The sequence below is a fragment of the Loxodonta africana genome, chromosome X (genome assembly GCF_030014295.1).
Source record: "Loxodonta africana isolate mLoxAfr1 chromosome X, mLoxAfr1.hap2, whole genome shotgun sequence".
NCBI lineage: Eukaryota > Metazoa > Chordata > Mammalia > Proboscidea > Elephantidae > Loxodonta > Loxodonta africana.
Window position 1 is genome coordinate 36338990 of NC_087369.1, and position 22045 is coordinate 36361034.

The window sequence follows — 22045 nt, forward strand, 5'->3', positions numbered from 1 at the left end:
TTTTAAATTACAGATGTAGAACTGGAAACATTAATTCAATATATTTCATTAAAAACAAACACGCAAAATAAAAATTTAAACTAAAAAGCAGCATCTTGCTCTTGATAAAAAAAAAAACATGGTATGTGAAGTCTTGGAACAGTTTAGAGTTTGCATTTCTGTACCTCAAGATAAATATAAGAAAGTGAATTATTTAGTTGGGGGCATATAAAATAAATAGAAGAATGAAAAAAAGCATTCCCCCATTAAAGTAATGCTTAGCCTTGGAAACAGAGCGAAGGAATATGATTGAAAACACCCAAGATTTTTCTTATAGAAGTTTTTGTCAAAAGGAAAATTTTTTTTTTTTAGCCTAGGTGTTTTCTGTTTTGTTGTACTTTAAACCCTTTAAAAAAACAAAGCAAAACAAAATAAAAAACTTTAGGCTATTTGCTACATCTGGAAATAACTTTATATATATTTTATGCTGTCGTTAGCATTTCATTTGATCTTTTTACATGTAAAAATATGTTATAAAGTTTAATACATTCTTAAAGGTAATTTATTTTTAAGATTCTTTACATGGAAATTTAATTTACAATAAGTTCTAATTTGCAATAATTTTGGCAGATGTGTTACATATGTTTTTACAACAATAAAAAATATTAAAAATATAATTTTATTATTTGATAAACCAACCCAAAAACCAAACCCATTGCCATCCAGTCAGTTCCAACTCATAGCAATGCAATAGGACAGAGTAGAACTGACCCATAGGGTTTCCAAGGAGCACCTGGTGGATTCGAAATGCCGACCTTTTGGTTAGCAACCAGAGCTGTCAACCACTGCACCAGCAACAAATTAAAATTTTAGGTACATTGAAAATTATATAATTATACATGTTTACAAGAATTTTTTCTACACAATCTTCCATAATCTCATTCTATCTTCACAATAGTACTGCTGAGGAGGGTGGGACACGGATTATCACTGGCCTAATTTTAAAACTGATAAAACCGAAGCTTAAAATTTTTAGTGACTTGCGCAAGGATGCAAGTAAGAGTCCTATTTGATGTCTAAACCCAAGTCTTTTAGGTTCAAATCCAGTACTTTGCCAGCCTCTCTAGCCTATTGCTGGTCACACCATATAATTCAAGCTCAGTGATCAGGAAAAATATACTAACATTTTAATTGTGTGTGCATTCATAGCCACACATTAATAAATGATTCATTCAAAATTCAGTAGGTACAAACCCATAGCCAATGTCTCCATACTGGTATATGTGTAGATTTTCAGAATACACATGCCTAGATGACTTAACTCAATTAGTATATAATGACAAAGAAGTTTTTTTTTTTTTTTTTTTAATCTAGGCGCGATAGGTCAGCATTGCTCTGTCCTTATAGATCATGGAACACATACTTGGAATTACTAGACTCTCATTCATTCAACAGATGCATATTAAGTGCCTAGGTATTGTTTTAGGAATTGTAGCTACAGTGGTCAACAAGAAAAACAAGATACTGTTTTTTCTTCTTCCTAGTGGTTGAACATATGATGGATGCTTGCCACCATGGAGAACAAGTCAGAGGGAGTATATGGCTGGTTGCAAACCAGTGGGAACTGTGAAAGTTATATCTTTTTTGCAGTTGCCGCATCAGTATCATCCTCTTGATAAATGCAGCACTGCAGTTAAATGGGTATAAAACCCACTGTCGTCAAGTCGATTCTGACTCATAGCAACCCTATAGGACAGAGTAGAACTGCCTCGTAGAGTTTTCAAGGGTCTAATCTCTACGGAAGCAGACTGCCACATCTTTCTCCTGTGGAGTGGCAGGTGGGTTCAAACCTCTGACCTTTTGGGTAGCAGCTGAGTGCTTTAACCACTGGACCGCCAGAGATCCTTTAAATGGGTATATATACACTTAAATATATGTGTATTTGTTCTTAAATTTATAAACCCTGAATTCTTGTTTTCACATTTGGGAAGGGGGAAAAATAGCTTTAAGCAGTTTTCGGTATGAAAAGTGCCTGAGACACTTTGAAACTTGATTAACAGAAGAGCACACAACTTTGATTTCTAAGAAGAAAGGATTAGAGCAACCGATCAGTAGCTGTTGTGACAGCAGTCGTTGGGGAGTGGATCTATCTTAAAATTGAAAAAGAGAAATTGGAGGACCAAAGACTCAAACTCCAGTTCATTTTCACTCTCTGGAATCTGTCTTTATCTGACACATGAAGGCAACACCCTGTATAAAGCTAATTCTTAAACTCTTTATGTTCCATGCAGCTACCAGGCACCACAATAATGACACGTCAAATTGGGAAGAGTTTTCAATCACAAGGCATTCAAGTACTCATTAATTAAGTTTTCCTAAGCTACTAAACAAATTTTTAAAAAGTTATTTTTAGTGGGCCCTGTGGTAAGTCACCCTTTTGATTTATTCTGCATGGTTTGTGGTCCACATGTGAGAAACCCTTCCTATACGCAATATATATTTTGGCAAGAAAATTCGCCACAGGATGATGCATTGTCTTTGTGTAAATAACATATCAGTAATTATATATCACAGATCAAAAAGTGACATCAAAATTGGTCAAGCAGAGCTTGAATAGTTCATGAATAGAAGGAAAATCTTCCCACAACTTAATTGCAACCTCCAAATTTCTACCAGCTTCAAGAATTGTAAAGTGTAATATGGCTGAGTTTCAGACTTCCAGTATTTATAGGACTGGGATTATCAAAGTAGTCTTGCTGGCAGGATGGAAGGAGGGGTGCATTTTGAAAATACTTTTTAGCCAAGTTGGGAGTAAACTGCAGCACAGGAGTCAAAGTAAAGACCACTGCTGGGCCTGATAAAATAATGGGGTGGGGGAGAAAAGAAGGAATCATTTCCTGTAAAAGATTCATGTACAAAATATAAAGGAAGACTCATAAATATGAACTGGCATGGCTATAATGCAGTAAATATAATGCCTTAACTATAAGATAAATGAAAAATGAGATCTTACAGAAAGGGCTTAAGCACAATTTAAATTGTAGCAAGTAGAGTAATATTGGTAAAATATTTCACTAATATCAATAGGAAATGGAACAAATAAATCCCAACTGATAAAAACAGCTGAAGAAAGGAATTGTATTTATAACTGAACAAATGTGTCAGTTGAAAAAAAAAACCTCAATTTTCCTCAGAGAAATCATTAAATAATTACATTATGAGAAATAGTTTATATGTAGTCCAAAAGATCAGTTTTTAAATATGGTAACACATTAATAGAAGTCATATTTTTCCATGTACCAAGCTGTTCTATTAAAAACGTTTAAAGTGAAATTCAGAAGGCATTTGTAATCAAATTTTCCTTTGAAATTTTTATATGATCCATGATTAATTATTTGATTTAGAATAATTGTAATATTCTTAAATTGGTGAAAAATTTGACTCGTTATCTAGCATGGCTTTGTATTATAATATGCATATAAAAAGTCATTATTTTCTTTTATTTAAGGTATTTGTTTGGATTTATGCATATGGTGCCTCCTGCTATTGCCTAATTCCCATAGTACCAGAATAGAAAAACAGTTTGCACATGGAATAAATTTCGTCTTCATTCAAGTGACTGTTTACATGTTATGAAAAAGATTCCAAAGGAGAAAGATCTCGACCAGGATGCTAAGATCTCTGCTTCCAGTACATTTGCCTCTGATTCAAGGGAAGACTGGAGTATAAAAGACAAAGATAGCAATAAGAAGAAATATTCTCCCAACGGATCCTCTGCCAAGTTCACAGGACACAAACATTCACCTAACTTAGCCTCATACTTTCTGGAAACGTGTCTCTTACATACACAAGCTCAAGTTTCTGTGCAAATACAGATAGAAGCCCATTTCCTCTGTATTTCCAGAATCTGACAATCTCTCACTATCCTCTGGTTCCAGGCCACCAACATGGCTTACACAACTGGTCTTTCTCCTTGCTTCTACTCTTGCTCCCCTATAGTTCTACTATTAACCCAGCAGCCAGTATGGTGCCTTAAAAACTTAAATCAGATCATGTCACTCCTTTGCTTGCAACCCTGTAATGGCTTCCATCTCACTCACAGTCAAAGTTAAAGTCTTCACACTGGCCCACCAGGCCCTCCATAATCTGGGACTCCAATGCCCCTTGGACCTTATTGCCTACAGCCTTTCCCTGGGCTGTTCTCTACCAGTCACACTGGCCTACTTTCTGTTCTTGAACAAATTAGGCATGCTCCTGCCTTTGGGCCTTTGCACTGGCAATTTCCTCTTCTCAGCTAGCAAGGCTGACTCCCTTGCTTTCTTCAAACCTTTGCTCAAACAACCTTTCCATCCTATTTAACATTATAATCCTACCTGTTGCAATTCCAGCTAACCTTGCCTCCTTGATAATCCTATTCCCCTTACCTGACTATCTTCCAGTTTCTGTAGAGTGAACGAAGGCTCATGGAGAGCCCATGTGTGTCAAATTAGAATTGTGCTCCCCAGGGTTTTCAATAGATGCTTTTTTGGAAGGAGATCACCAGGCCTTTCTTTGGAGTCATCTGTAAAGAAGGTTAAACATTTGCACCACCCAGGGACTCCTACTTGACTTTAGGGTTTTTTTTGTTAGTTTGTTTTCTATAGCACGTGCCACCTTTTAAATATGCAATATTTACTTATTTGTTTGCTTATATTCTCTCTCCAGTTGCTAAACTATAAGATATATGAAAGCAGGGATCCATCAGTTTTGTTCACTGTGACTGGCACATAGCAAGAGCTTAGTAAATATTTGTTGGATGAATGAATGGACACTCTTTAGATCAGCACTTGCCCTGACAATTCACTTTTGGTTTCAAGAGCCATGCATAGAAGCTGAAGCAGTCAGAGATGGCTTAAACAATTTTGCTTCACACTGTCTTTTTGCCCCTTAAGTTCACTAACAGCTCTCCCCAGTACTGTTGAGTTTGAACAAGTGTTGTCTTTACTTCCTGACTTGCCTAAACTCTACATTGGCACAAAGTCTCCTACCAACATCTGTAAGCTTTCTTCATCTGTCTACACTTCACCTCACCCTCTTGGTTACCGAGAACAGTAGATTTTATCCACCTCAAACAGAGCAACTGAAATTATGCATGCCTGACTTTATTTTTCCTTCTCTTTCTTTTCTTCTTTCCTCCTTTTTTTCCCCCCTCCTCTCTCTTTTTGTTCTGCCTTTACTTCCTTCCTTCTCTGGAATCTTTGAGAACTGGAATGGATTCATCTAGAATTAGAAGCCACAATTCTTTTCTATAAACTGGGCATGGAAGACCTTAGCATTCTACCTTTTCTTGTTGAAATTCGTTGGCAGTTCAAATCCACCAGCCACTCCTCAGAAACCTTATGGAGCAGTTCTACTCTGTCCTATAGGGTCGCCATGAGTTGGAATCGACTTGACAGCCACAGGTTTGTTTTTTTTTTTTTTTAATGCTGAATATGGAGCCCTGGTGGCGCAGTGGTTAAGAGCTACGGCTGCTATACAGAAGGTCCACAGTTCAAATTCACCAGGCACTCCTTGGAACCCTATAGGGCAGTTCTACTCTGTCTAATAGGGTCGCTATGAGTCGGAATCAACTCAATGGCAATGGGTTTGGTCTTTTTGGTTTGGTTTAGGCTGATCATAGCACACTAGAAACAGCCTCATTGAGAGGTGGTATAAGACAGTGGTTAGAAGCACAGATTCTGAAACTGCATTGTTCTGGTTCAAACCCTTGCTCCACCAACACTAGCTGTGCCAACTTTGTCACGTTATTTTACCTTACACCACTTCAGTTTCCTTACCTATTTAAAAAAAAAAATTGCCCTCTAGTCAATTCCAACTCATGGCAACCCTGTAGGGCAGAGTAGAACTGTCTGATAGGGTTTCTGAGGCTGTGAATCTTTACAGAAGCAGACTACCACATCTTTCTCCCACAGAGCAGCTGGCGGGTTCAAACCGCCAACCTTTTGGTTAGTAGCCAAGTGCTTAACCACTGTACCACCATCTATAAAATGGGGATAAGAATTTTAGATAATTCATAGAGTTGTGAGGAAGATCAAATGAGTTAATATAGGTGAGTCATCAGAAGAGCTCCTAAAGCATAGTAAGCGCTACATAAAAGTTGACTGTCATTATTGAGAAAAGGAAAGTCTAGTTTCCATCTTTATTCTAAACCATGCTCTCTATTTTTTTTTTTTTTTGGTCCTGCAAATTCACCTTTATCAATGCCAAGACCTGGTTGAACAACTAAGGAACTTCTTGGTGACAGCAGCAGCATCACTGGGGAATTCTATATGGAATGGCATGGAGTATTTTCCAAGATTTCTGTTCACAAGTGCTGACTGGACAGTATATGTGTCATTAAATAATGTGTCATTAAATATTCCCTAATTGTCCCAGGTTGCATAGCTCTAGAAGCAGATCCTAAGACAACAATGTGCATGCAAGTCATTTATTTGCATATGACCCTGGGAAGCATGGTAAGGGAGTGAGGAGGGCAGGAGAGGAAGCCAGTAAAGATTGTGTTATGAAGCAGGTTTCTACTTTGGGCACTGGGGACTCGATCCTACTGAGGATCTCTGGGCCACATTGTAGAACATGCTTCAAAGTTATCCCAACTGAAGGTGAGTGACCAGTGGCATTTATCTGCCAAAACCCGTCTGTTATTGGTTGGAGGCTGTTGGTGGATATGCAGGGGGCAGAGCTTTAACTCTCTGAAACTTGTGGGCTTTGATGAATAGAGAGCGGAGTCAGCCACAGGAACCTACAGTTGGCTGCTCCTTGGTCAGCATACAGGGAATGGTGAGTGAGGAGAGGTTATGGATGAGGCCTCAAGGGTGTCTCATACACCAATGGAAGTGAAAGTTTTAGTAAAATCAGGTGTCTGGAGGCATTAGGATAACTCTTTTCAATCGGGCCTTTTAAATGGATCATTTCTGCTTTCATAACAAGATTTCAAATTCTTAAAGCTCTAAGGGGAAAAACTTTTCGTAACTTAGAACAAGTGATGCCAAAAATTTTTATGTTCATACTTTTCAATGAGATACTTTAAAGCAAGATTCGATTATTTAACATTGTAATTCTATTTTACAGAATTTTGTTAAATAATCATTTTTTTCTTAAAAATAAAGTTCAAGTTCTCCGTAATATTATTAGAATCTTTTGAAAATGTTACTCTTTTCAAATTAATCACATCAACACAGTGGATATTATTAACTTTTTAATATATAAACAATCACAATCATTTCATAAATAATGCTAATACTGGCTTTGAAATATGAATAAATATGCCTTATGTATATCTGCTTCTCATCCATCTCTAGTTATTCCTTAGCTAGAGTATTAGGTATTAAATGCAGATTTTCATACATAGTTTATCTGCTTAGTCCCTGCCAAAATGATTAGCTTGTCTTCTAATTCAATACATCTTTGGAAACCATATGTGCTAGTTTAGTTATATTTTATTCAGAAAGTAGTTATTTTAACTTACTACACATTATTTGTGTTGTATTGCACTTTCAAGAAATATGTACATTAAACCACAGCAATACGAACTACAGTTCTGTAATTTGATTCATGCAAATATGTCAGGGATAAAATCAACCACAATTTAATTTTAAACCTTCCAACCAGCAGTTGTACAATTTATGTACTGCTTTTCTGTTTTTACTACTGGATAATGACAATGATGAATGCCTTTGGGAGGAAATACGTATTCATTGTCAAGGCTGAGATCAAAACTATACCCCTTTAAAAAGTCCATGAAGATAGGAATCCCATTTGCCTGCTGCAGGAGATTTGTTGGGAGTCGGATGGAACTATGCCTACAACCGCATCTCATGAAGATTCAATAATCCAGCTAAATTAAAGCTGTAATAATACTTTCTTACAAACCACAGTAATCAATACCATCACAACTGGAGTCATCTATAATAAACTAAATACACCTGGAAGAAAAATGATTAACTATGAGTGTAGCCAGGGGTCCAGCATTCTGAGGGCACCAGGTTAAGAGGTATGAAGAGAGAGAGATTCAATAAGCAACTTAATAAGTTCAGGGTCACTGTTCTTATGACCCATATGTCCAAGAACATGGACAGGAGTGAATACCAGCTCATTAGAAGTGATTTAAATGTTGAATGACAATGTTGAATTTGCAAACTGTGCTGTCTTGAGTAATTACTTAATGGGAATAATGACAAGAATGTTGGCATGCCTCCTTTGTCAATTGATTCGGGACCTTTTCTTGATTGTACTCATAAGTGACTTGACTTTTACCTCAAAGGGAATAAGAAATAACATCATACTGAAATGGACAAACTCGTTCCAGAGATTAGTGTTGCTCTTATTTTATTTTAGGATGTAATTTTATAGCTTATTGGATATAATGTAAGATATTAAACTCAAGTCATTCAAGATAGTGCAAGTAGGATTTCTAAAACAAACAAGTAGCTTTATCTATTTGTATATTTGTGCAAACAAATGTATAATGTTCAATAACTCCCAATAAATTATTTAGAATATACAATACTTTATTTAATGGGTGCTGCTGATAGCACACTCATCTTCTGTCTATAATTTTATGCTGTTTGCATTGGAAAATACCAAGCTCTGGCTATATGATAATATTTCATTTTGAGTATAAAATGTATGATCACAGAAATTATCTGGAGATACACATTATTATGTACCATTTCTTGATGTGCCATTCATTTATCTTTAGACACAGCCTTCTAAAATTCATAGCCTATTCCTTCACTATGCTTTGTGTTAGTTTGGAATTCAGAAACATGCTTTTAGTGGTTTGAAAAAAAGCTGAATTTGGTTGGTAGCCTTTGGCTGGAAGTTTTAAAGACACTATATTTATATTATACTCTATATGTGGTAGTATTGCTATTGACATTAATTTGAAATTGAATATGTATATTATAAGTGGAAAATATAAGACTAAAATAAAATACAATAGATACACTTTGAAAGTTCATTTAATTGTCTTTTTGAGAGAAAAGAAAGTAACATATTACTGGAGATAAACTGTTCCTTTATCAAAGCTCATTTTTTGGTGATCCCTTTCTGCCATGAATACCTGTGAAAGCTACGGTTTTTGTGTATACTTTTGCTTTAGGAAATCTCTCAGCATTTAAAAAAAAAAAACCTTGTTGCCATCGAGTCGATTCCAACTTATAGCGACCCTATAGGACAGAGTTGAACTGCCCCATAGGGTTTCCAAGGAGGGGCTGGTGGATTTGAACTGCTGACATTTTGGTTAGCAGCCAAATTCTTAACCACTGCACCACCAGGGCTCCCTCTCAACATTGAATATTATCAAATACTCTCTTTTAATTTGATCCAGAATTTTAAAGCTAAGCAGCCTATGAAGTGCTTATAAGAATTCCCTGTGTAAGTGAAAATGCCTTCACTACATACATTTAAGTCAATGGCTATGGTACTGCAAAAAAGATCAATGTGATCATCTTGTAAAATCTGAATGAAAGAGCTTTTCTTTTACCTTCAGAGACTCCTCTTGTTTAAAGAGATCTTCAAAGTCTTTAGCACAGAGGTCAGGTGCATTAAGAAGTTGTTCCACTTCTGATAGGGCTTGTGTGACATGAGTGATCTCAGTCAGGTAAGTAGAAGGCACATAAGAGATTTCCAAAGGCATGTCTTCAGTCATCACCCTCACCGTTTCTTCATGGACAGTGTGCTGGTATAAATATACAAAAGAACAATTCTTTTAGCTTCCTAATAATGATAAGAGCCCGATTGAGTTATATAAGTTCCAGTTTATAGCTGACAAAGAGCTGAAAGTGGATTAAAAACTGCATGATGGTAAGTCTAGTAAAGCAGTTATTTATTATTTATATACCTTTTTTTCCAAAAAAAGTGTTAGAAGCATTTTAAGAAACATACACACTGGCACCATGAATATAATAAAGAAAGACCAAGAACCATTAAAATCATAAGGGTATTTTTATTCTAAGGAAGGAATCATTTTTGCAATTGACTTTAAAAATTTAATTCCTCGTTTCCTGGCAATGTAAGAATGGGTTGGGGAGGAGGGTCAACACCTGTATGGTTTTCATCCCAAAGAAAACTTTCTGATACATTTCTCCCCTAATCTACCCAGAGATCCATTGGAAGACAGGTTCAGCAATCTGCTTTCAAAAGGTCACAGCCTTGAAAACCCTGTGGAGCAGTTCTACTCTGCACGCGTGGTGTTGCCATGAGTTAGGATCAACTCAATGGCAACTAACAACAATAATCTTGACTGAGGTAAGAGAAGCAGAAGGTGTTTTGGGCTGGTATCTTTTTATTAGGCATCCCTCTACTCCGCATTAAAGACACTGCTCCTCTCTTTGATGCTAAGTTTCTTGCTAACTTAAGCTGTTAATTAAGGTGCAATATGAGTAGGGCTAATGGTGAAATTTATATTTTAATAGGAATTCCAGAAAGTCCTAAAACCTAAGCGTACCCTAGCCTCTCCTCCTGCATCTACAATTTCCTACTTGGGATCCAAGTGCTAGGATTTGTGGAAATTTGAGGCTGGCTCCTTATGGTGTTTCCCAATAATGCCTCTTTCCCTATTCCTCATAAGAGCAAGAAATAAATACTATTTGGCACGCAAATTCAGAAAGATAGATGACCTCTGCTCTCTTCTGTCTACACTACGGACAGCAAAACTCTTGTAATTGAAATTATTTTCCCAGTAACTTTGTTTTGAATTGATCAACTGCCACGTGCCTGTTGATGGGGTCAGCTGTGAGTTTCAGTGGCAGGGTCTCTGGAGGAGTTCTGACGATAAGCATGCTAACAAAGCCATTTATTATTGCACAGCCTTTTATGACAAGATCATACTCTTTTTTTTTTTTTTTGTAATGTAATCAAGTGGAGTTAAAAATCTCAGACTGAATCCCACATACGGATGAATAAAAGTATCAGCTGGTCTATGTTTTCTTTCTGATTTCTCAGGTTCAGGATTTTTGTACTCAATTCCCACATGATATAAAAATAGAATAGATTTCGATTCTTTGTCAACTTAGGAAATAGCAAATTCATAGATCTATACAAATTAGCTTAGATTACACAATTTTACCTTTTACCACATTTGGTTTACTGTGTTTCACTTGGCCACATACAGTATACATGTCCATTCATGATAAATGGAATGATAAAGTACATTTATTTCTAAATTTACATTTAAAATGATATTATAAACTTGGGCTACAGTTTGATGAAGACAACTCAATATTCAGCTGTATTTGTTTTTGGTAATGTAATTCAATGGCGTTGTCAGTTTCTTCATTTCAAAATAACCATTTCACCCATTTAAAAGAAAAATAAGTAAGCAAACTATTTGAATATGAAATTTCCTCTGACATGGAGTTTAACACTAATGAGAGAGTCAACAACAAATGCCAAACAAATTTATTGTGACTTTTGTTCATTCCATTAGACTGTTGACTACGTTGTTCTTAATAAAATGCTCAAGATAACGTGTTTGTCTTTTATATTTGCATCGTTGCTTTATTAACTCACCAGGGAAAGATAGCTCCACATTCTCTAAAAGAATCATGTTTCTTAACACATTTTTATACAAAGGCACAATTATCTTTGTTTTTTAATAATATGTGTTTTATACCAGTAAGTTTTTATAGAACAGCAGCTTTTCTGACTAGGAACAGAGATGTGGAGAGGCCACATACACGTAACCAAGTACTGGAAAGATTAACCAATGAGAGAGCTGTTGTTTCTTTAAAGAAATTTGTCGTTGCTGTTCTTTAAGAAGATAGTTGTTTTAGAGTTAGACATATCTTCAAAATATTGTTTAAAAATCTGAGTTTCCGTTAAAAACATCAGTGTGATGTTCAAAAGGTTGCAATGCATGTCCATTTCCTTTTCTCTTAAAAGGTAAACGATTCTAAGTTGCTCCCCTCTGTATCTCCCTTCTTTGACATGTGGTTTCTTTGACCTTCATTATCTACATTTGGGATACTCCCAACTGTCTTAAAGTCATAATATAGTATTAATTTTGGACTATGGATATAGTTAGGAACTTAACTGAACAGTTAAAAGCAATACAGAAAAGAGACATTAAAAATAAACTCACACTTGACTACAATCTTGAATTTAATTGAAAATCTCTTGTACTTTGGCATTCGTGCTTAATTTCATTTTATTTTGTGACGTATTTAAATAATAATTAGTACTGACCACACAGTTCCAACGAGTGAAGTGCTATGTCTCAGCAATTAAGACCTAACATCAGCCATGGTCTTGAACCACGGCTCTAAGACTGTTGGCAATACATTGTTCTCTGGCCTCTCATTTGTTAAGGGTTTCCACTACTTGGCTCCATGTGTGTATCATAGAATTACATAATAATTCATTAATACTGCTCTTCCTCATAATAAATATTTATTCATCAGTGCATCAAGAGAAAAATCATTTTCACCTGTACTTCCATGGAAATCTCTCTTCAGGGAATGTTATATGGAATCTATCTAAATCTAGAATTTTTCAAATAAATGTCATTTTGTACTTGGTTCTAGAAATGCTGTTTGCTTTCTTTTTTTAGTTAATGAAAACCCTTAGGTAGGGAATGCTATATTAATATGCATACTGTGATTATTTTCAAGACTGTCACAGATAAATCTTAAAGCAATTGGTATCACTTTATGGAAATAGATGACCTAAAAATGGTACATTATAGTCAATTCATGATCAGCCATGGCATAAAGAGATTCCCCAGAACATTTAGAAATATCAAAACTGTAATCGGCTGCTGAAAAAAATCAAATAGGAAAAAAGGTATAGTTTATTACAAAATAATAAATGTTGGAGAGGCTGTGGAGAGATTGGAACACTTACACACTGCTGTTGGGAATGTCAAATGGTACAACCACTTTGGAAATCGATTTGGCACTTCCTTAAAAAGCTAGAAATAGAACTACCATATGATCCAGCAATCCCACCCCTTGGAACATAAAATATCCTAGAGAAATAAGAGCCTTTACACGAGCAGATATATGCACACCCATGTTTATTGCAGCACTGTTTACAATAGCAAAAACATGGAAGCAACCAAGGTGCCCATCAACGGATGAATGGATAAATAAATTACGGTATATTCACACAATGGAATACTATGCATCGATAAAGAACAGTGACGAATCTCTGAAACATTTCATAACATGGAGGAACCTGGCAGGCATTGTGCTGAGTGAAATGAGTCAGTTGCAATAGGACAAATATTGTATAAGACCACTATTATAAGAACTTGAGAAATACTTTAAACTGAGAAGAAAAAATTATTTTGTGGTTACGAGAGCGGGGAGGGAGGCAGGGTGGGAGAGGGGCATTCACTAATTAGATAGTAGATAAGAACTACTTTAGGTGAAGGGAAAGACAGCACACAGTACAGGGGAGGTCAGCACGACTGGACTAAACCAAAAGCAAAGAAGTTTCCTGAATAAACTGAATGCTTCGAAGGCCAGCGTAGCAGGGGCAAGGGTCTGGGGACCATGGTTTCAGGGGATATCCAAGTCAATTGGCGTAATAAGATCTATTAAAAAAACATTCTGCATTCCACTTTGAAGAGTGGCGTCCGGGGTCTTAAACATTAGCAAGCAGCCATCTAAGATGCATCAATTGGTCTCAACCTGCCTGGATCAAAGGAGAATGAACACCAAGGACACAAGGCGATTACAAGCCCAAGAGACAGAAAGGGCCACATGAACCAGAGACTACATCATCCTGAGATCAGAAGAACTAGATGGTGTCCGACTACAACCGATGATGGCCCTGAGAGGGAACACAACAGAGGACTCCTGAGGGAGCAGGAGAGCAGTGGGATGCAGACCCCAAATTCTCGTAAGACCAGACTTAATGGTCTGACTGAGACTGGAAGGACTCCAGTGGTCATGGCCCCCAGACCTGTTGGCCCAGGACAGGAAACATTCCCAAAGCCAACTCTCCAGACATGGATTGGACTGGACAATGGGCTGGAGAGGGATGCTGGTGAGGAATGAGCTTCTTGGATCAGGTGGACGCTTGAGACTATGTTGGCATCTCCTGCCTGGAGGGGAGATGAGAGGGTGGAGGGGGTTAGAAGCTGGCGAAAAGGACAGGAATAGAGAGAGTGGAGGGAGAAAGCAGGGTGCCTCATTAGAGGGAGAGTAATTGGGAATGTGTAGCAAGGTGTATATGGGTTTTTATGTGAGAGACTGACTTGATTTGTAAACTTTCACTTAAAACACAATAAAAATTATTATTTTTTAATAAGGGTATAGTTTATTTCCTTCAGAAAAGATCTGAATGAGAAATGTTTTCTCCTTCCTTCCTAACTCCCTTGCTCCCTCCCTTGTTCCCTCCCTTGCTTCCTCTCTCCCTCCTTCCCTCCCTCCCTTTTTTCCTCACTTACTCTCTCTTTCTATCTCTTGCCAAAAAATAAATTAGAATGTCTATAATTCCTAAAATGACTTTTGGTTACAGTTACCTGTGGGCACTAACACAGCTATATTTTGTAAATTAAATCCTAAAAAATTAATATCACAAATTCAACATATTTAATGAAGACTGATGTAGGATTAGGTTCCTCCTACCAACTGGATACATAGTATCCAGTCATCATAGTTAAAAGAAGTTAAGTGGTACAGATCAGCAGAACACAGAAAGCCTAAGGAATGATACCTAGAATCTTTTATGAGAAATAGAAATATTTCAAAATAACTCCTTAATACCACTGGCTAACTATCAATTCATTTCTTAGCAAACACAATTTTATAAATATTGAATATACTCACATTATAAAGTTCTAATAGATATGATGATTTTTAATATATGGAAACATGACAGAATGTTCTAGACAAGAAACTGCCAAAAATTGAATCAAAAGACTCAGACTTTTGGAGGTCTAGTTTACTATCCACTTGCTAAAAGCATGTCATTATTTTTGGCACAGTCATGCAGTTTATAATGAATAAACTATATCCACTGAATGACTTTCAGTTTCGTTTAATAAAAATTTCAGACAGTTATTAAAAAATCAGTGTAATTTGAAGTATGTTCATTTTCTCTTCTTTATGCAAAATCCATGTGCTCATATTCAGATTAAGCTTTTTCATTTGAATTTCATTAACTCTGCCTTGAATAATTATATCCTTCTGAATTCTGCTGTGTACAAATGCTGTCTAACCTTTGGAAAATCAACTTGCTTTTGTTAATGTTCTTTACCACCTTATATCATTATAGATATTCATGCATCATTAGCAAGGATGTGCTATAGCCATACTAATTCATTTTAGTTTTCTCTGTTAATTTTCATTTCTAGCTATATATACCCAAATGAATATAGTGTCCTCATTTTATGAGAACAAAAATGAAGAAATGTGGGAAAAAGCCCCAAAGTACCTATTTATTGGAAACTCAATCAATGCTTAAAAATGATTATTATAGAGCACAACTGTGATTTGTGTCACCATAAATTAAAGTCAAAACAGTTTTGAAATGTTGAGCTATGTGAATAAGCACAGGTATCATGCATAAAGTTTTTAATCAACTTCAGTTTCTCTGAAAGTTTAGTTATCACATTCTTTTTCTTCCTTAACATTTGTTTCCTGAAAGGCTGCATAACTGTATGAGATAAAGGCAATTCTGTTTTTGAAACAAATGCATTATGTCCAAGTTTTTTTTTTTAATAAAACATTTTCCTCAGTGATTTAAGGGACTCCTCTGTCCTTAATATAAAAGTTTCAAATGGTTTGTGGTTACTGGCCCATTCATAAATAATGAGGTCAAAGAAACTCAAGAAGAAAAATGTACTGCATGGCATATTATTTTGACATAAAAAAATCTCTATATATCTTACATAAATATCGTATATAGAAAATATGTCAACACATTCAAAGTCTATCAAAACTAGGATGTTATCTGGACAAAAAAAAGTGATATATTGACAGACCTCTTTTTTTTTTTTTTTTACTTTTGGTGTTGCCAAAGATGGAGATGTGCCAAATCTTCAAAATACAATAAAATTACTTATTAATAATTTCAAGTGAGTCTTGATATGAAAATCTGTGAATTTACATATGGTTAGCTTCCCTCAGAAGAACATTGTTCGAAATGATAAGCTATTTAAAAATAATAACACAATAGCATGTAAATCCTGTATAGGATTACAGCTTTTAAATGGGCTCTGACGAATCGCAAATGAAATGGAAATGCAAGGACTTAAATTATTTTAGACATGTAAGTCTCCTATTCTCAAAACTCTTCAGAGAAAGACAAAGTTCCTTCCAGGGATCATTATAGTAATAAGAACAATGAGCTACTTTTATTTATTTCTCCTTGATCATTCTACATATTATAAGCACAAAAAGGCAAATGAAATAATCAAGTTTGGCCAAAACAAAAACAAACAGGCAACAACAACAAAAAACCTGTATTCATCCATAGGGAGAAAAAAAAAAAAAGGCTGAAGTGATAAAATATACAGAAAACAAGAATACGGCACAAATGAGACTGGCATGGGTTTGGTCTGTCATATGCACTATTTTGAACTCACAGTGCTGGCATGGCTACACCAGTATTTTGACAGTATTTGGAATTCTGGTTTTTAAATTAAGACGCTGGGTACAATGACCTTGAAGAATTAATTAGTCTAAGGAATCCAAGTAGATTGGTTACGATCCTGCACAGAGATGGTAGGAATGAGAGAGGGAGTGCTCGTTTTTAGGTGTGGCCCCCACCCCATTCCGCCATCTAAAAAAATTGCATATGTGAAGCTATGCAACAAGAAAAAGGAACAACAACCCTCAAATGAACATTAAGTAATTGATTAACAAGCAATATTAAGTTTAAAACTCACCCTATTTGTTAAAAAAGAATGTCACTAAAATACATAATCAAGGCAAACATTCAGAAAGTTATCCTTTATAGCCATGTTATTTCTATTGCTAAAATTAAAATGAGTTTTTGGATTTGGCCAGGCTGTCCCTGAAAGATACAGAGGTGAAGCTGGGTTGTCAGTCTTTAAGCACGTCCCACTTACAGTAGGCCAGGCAGGTACAGAATAGGACAGAAAGCCTCTGGCTGGATCTGACCATGGACCAGCCTCCTATCGATGCTTCCTTTACACGCCATCCGACTTCCCTAATCCCTCGGGGCCAAGCTAAATTACCATCTAATTAAACTGATAAACTGAATCTTGATAATGTGTTAATGGCTTATAGTGCTTTAAAGTGTTTTCCTTCACAGGATAACATTTGCATTTTAATAGGGATTTACAATGAATTAACATAAATTAGTAAGTTGGTCGAATTTTAGTCGCTAAGTATGGCCAGTGAGAGAAATGAAAGGAAAGGGCTTTGACTCCCACCAGGTGCGCTGACATATAAGCACCAACACGTGCAGAATCTCCTTACAGGAAATCACCAAAAAAAGGAGACTGAGAGTTTAATTGATAAGACTGTAGGGTATACCCTAGTTCCCTTACGATACAAAATAAATGCAGCAAAGGTGCATGCATAGGACCTAGCATACAGTTTGCTGTTGTTAGTTGCCATTGAGTTGATTCCGACCCATGGTGACGCCATGTGCACAGAGTAGAATTGATCCGTAGGGTTCTCAAGGTTGTGCCCTTTCAGAAGCAGATTTCTAGACCTGCCCTTTGGGACACTTCTGTGTAGGATCGAACCGCCAACCTTTCAGCTATTGGTAGAGTGTTTAACCATGTGCCACCAGGAGTTCCTTGCATATAATAGGTTATTAGAAATATTTGTTGAATAAGTGAATGAAGAAGTTCAGTATCAGCTTAACAGAACAATTTTCAAAACACTTGGCTGCTAAAGGAAAGGTTGGCAGCTCGAGTCCACTCAGAGGCACCTAGAAAGAAAGGCTTGGTGATCTACTTCCAAAAAATCAGTCATTGAAAACTCTGTCAAGAACAAGTATTTAAGAATATGATTTCGAGAAATTGAAATCATAAATTAAAAGCTAAGAAACTTGGAAGATAGATTCAAGGCTTTTAGTATGTAAAGAACAGAAGTACTAATGATTAAAATAATCATAAGATAAAATTTTCCTGAACTAAAAAAAATAATTGATTTAAAAAAATTGAAAACATTACCTAAGTACCAAGAAGAATTAAAAAAAACAATTAAAGACACATATGCAGAAGCATACTGCATCATGTCCTAATAAAATTTCTGAACTCTGAGTGGTGGGGAGAGGGACATCTTTCAGAGCTTGAGACAAAGAAAATGGTTTAAATACAGGCAGTCAGCAGATTATGGACACATTCCGTTCCTAAACCTGTCTTCAAGTCGTATTTGTATGTAAGTTAGAACGGTTAGGTATGGTTCGTATATAATGTCCGTTGATCAAATGTATGTCTTAGTATATAGTATATAATGTGCCTTTCTATACATAAAAACTTTAAAGAAACACTTCCAAATACACTAAAACATCTTTAAAATAATATAGTAATAATAATAAAAATGTTTTGATGATTGTCGCAAAGGAATGCCCTTTTGTTATCACACGCCATTGTATGTACCCCAAATTTTTAATATAATAGGATTTATGGGGGACAGTTCATAACTACAGGTTATACGTAAGTCAGAAGTCGTAACTTGGGGAGAATCCGTATAAAGAAATGAGACTTGGACCATCATCAGATTTCTCATTGGCAATAAAGAAGCTAAAAGACAAGGAAAGTTAGAAGACACTGGAAGCTAGAAAACAGTAGGCCTCAACCTAGACTATGAAAAAGAAGAGGCCAGAGACACAAGGATGCTATTTTTAGCCAATGAATCTATCATTATGATGGCAAAGAAAAGATTATTTTGAAAATGCAAGAATTTAAAAATATGCACTCTTATGTACTTTTTATGAGGAAATTTCAAAATATTACAGCCAAATGAAAAAGTATAATGAAGATCACAAAGAAACAGTGATGAACAATACATGATGTGATGTTTTAGGTTAAGTTTAATGAAAAAAATTACAATTTAACAATAATTTAAGTGATTATATGAATTCTTGAACTAGATAACAGACACTATAAGGGAAAACAATAGTAACCAGGAATTAAAAATCTATATTATTAGTTTTTAAAGGATTCTAATTTGGTGTGAGGGGCCCTATTGGCCCTAATGTTGGAAAGGGGGAGGGTTGGATGCAGAAGGGTGCAGCAAAGAAGATAGCAAATTGCAAAATTATGAACAAGGGACAGAAGGAAATAAAATATGGGATATTTTATAATGGTCATAAAATATGACAGAAGGAATTTAAACAATTACACCATTGTGCATTATCATAACAAAAATGAAATGGACTAAGTTTTCCCACCAAAAGGCAGAATACTCTCAGATAGGGTTAAAATACACAATCCATCTATTATCTGTTTACAAGAAATACGTCCACAAGCAAGGTGATGATGGTGTATAATGTAATTATGGGTGATGTTACCTCAGGAGATAATGGTGTATAATGTAATTATGGGTGATGTTACACCAGGGGAAACCCTGGTGGCATAGTGGTTAAGTACGACGGCTGCTAACCAAGAGGTTGGCGGTTTGAATCCACCAGGCTCTCCTTGGAAACTCTATGGGGCAGTTCTACTCTGTCCTGTAGGGTCTCCATGAGTCGGAACCGACTCAACTGCAGTGGGTTTTTTTTTTTTTTTTGGTTACATCAGGAAGATAATGTTTAAAAGTGAAAATCAAAATAATATCAAATGAACTCAATGCAACTCCTCCTTCTCAGTTTTTAATCAAATTTTAAAGGAGTAATTAAAGGCTGCAGAGCATTAAATGGGTTCAAGAGAACCAATAAAGTGGTCAAAGTCATATTCCCTACAAAAAAAAGGCAGACTTTAAATGTTAAGCCCTAAAAAATTTGGCTGCATTCTACATAAGGTAAAAATTAGTAGAAATACAAAGAGAATGTGTTAAAATCACAGGTATGATTGGTAGCTTGAGTACATCTCTTCCAGAACTTGTTGGACCAAAGTACACATAAAAAATAAATAAGGAATGAGATGATTTTATTTAACTAGCAAGCTAAATTAAATCCATACTTTCTACCCAATTAAAAAAAATCATATTTTATACAATCAGGACATTGAAAATGAAAGATCATGTATTCATAAATGAATCTTTAAAAAAAAAGTAGAGATTTTACAGGTCACCATTTCTTATCATACTCTAATAAACCAGAAATGTAGAGCAATGATTGAATACATTTTGGATAATTTCCTAAGGCTTTAAAAAATATGTATTAGATCTATATGTGCTGCCTGAAAAAAAGTCTATGATAGATTTATATATAATATGTATCACTAAAGAAGCATAAACTATCATATGAAAACATAACACCAAACTGTAAACATTGGTTATGTCAGAGAGGATGGATTTAGCAAGAGAAAGAAATGGAGAGTATTAATCTTTTCTTAATATATCTTTGAATTGTTTGAACTGTTAAAATAATATTCTATTAAGTCAGAAATAACCTTACAAAGCTCTGAACTAGCCTTAGAGACAAATAGTGATTTCAGTGGTAAATAAAGTCTTTATGTAACCTATTTATCAGTAGGTATGGCCCCTTGCAATTAACTTTACCATAAAAGGCTGTTTTCATTTCAGTCAGAGCTGCAGAAAAGCATGTACATTAATTGACTCTGAAACTTATGGAAACATGGACCAAGACAGAATGTGTAAGAAGGCAGTTTTAGACACTCAGGGCAAATATATTTTGAAAGAATTTTTCATTATCACTCATACGGATTAAATCGTCTCATCAAAATACATATTGGAATTTTAACCCCTATACCTATGAATGTAATCTGGTTTGGAAATAGTGTTTGGAGTCCTGGTTGCCCAGTGGTTAAGAGCATGGCTGCTAACCAAAAGGTCTGCAGTTCAAATCCACCAGCTGCTTCTTGGAAACCCTATGGGGCAGCTTTACTCTGTCTTACAGAGTCACTGTAAGATGGAATCGACTGGATGACAAAGGGTTTTTTGTAGTTGTTGTTAATTAGATCATATACCAGTAGGGTAGCTTCTAAATCTAATCACTTCTGAGTTACAAAAAGAGCAGATTAGACAGAGAGGCCTGCATACATGGGAGTGAGGGAAACAGATGCCTTATGGGAATCATCTACAAGCCAAGGAACCAAGGAACACCCAAGACTACCTACAAGGAAAGAATCAAAATGATCAAGACCCTGATTTGGACTTTTAGTCTTCAGAACTGTGAGAAAATGCGTTTCTGTTCTTTAAAGCCACACACTTCTGTATTTGTGTTACACCCACCCTAGAAAACTAAGACCATCACCTAAAACAATGTTGGTACTTGTCACTGAATAACTAATTGGCTAAAGAAATCTGGCAATGATTGGTGGTGGCTTCTGTTGCTCATGATCCAAAGAGAATTACTTTCAGGTGCTTGAGGTTCCTGATGCTGAGTGAGGAACCTCAACAGCAAATGGAAAATAGTACTCCTATGTGAGAAGATCCAACATTGGATCTATTTTGACTGATGTTAAGAGAGCAATTTATAAACAACTAATCAACGAATGTAAAAGTAATTACCAGGAAAAAAAATACTGAAGTTAAACAGACATTTAGCTAAGCTTAGACCAGTCAGAAGAATTCCAGGATTTTTGTTTGTTTGCTTGCTTGTTTATTTCCAGTGTTAAAATTACTGCCTCAATGCTATATACTCCAAATTGCTTTGCTTAAGCCTGAAAAGTATTCCTATTTCATTGGCCTGACATATGAGGTCACCTTTATCTAAACGTTCTTAATTTGAAGAGGCTCCAATACTAACCTTGAAATACAATACTAATATTTACAAGGTCATAATAACCTAATTCCAAATAACATGCGTTTGATAGCTACGTTACTTTCTATTCTCTTTTAAAATATTCACAATAATTTGATATGCCTGCAATAAAAGAAGGGAGCTACAAAACAGAAATTTTAGAACTTCTCTCACAAAGGAAGAATAAAATACAAAAATCACTATCTCAGTGGGGTCAACAGGCATTTTC

At 35.7% G+C, this 22045-nt stretch overlaps 1 protein-coding gene across 1 annotated transcript in view; it reads right to left on the bottom strand.

Moving 5' to 3' along the window:
* Positions 1-22045, bottom strand: part of DMD (dystrophin) — a 1889362-nt gene that overhangs the window by 1314454 nt on the left and 552863 nt on the right. The window contains exon 37 of the mRNA XM_010599731.3: positions 9503-9697. Within this exon, the coding sequence (XP_010598033.2) occupies positions 9503-9697 (195 nt within the window). The remainder of the gene's footprint in view (positions 1-9502; positions 9698-22045) is intronic.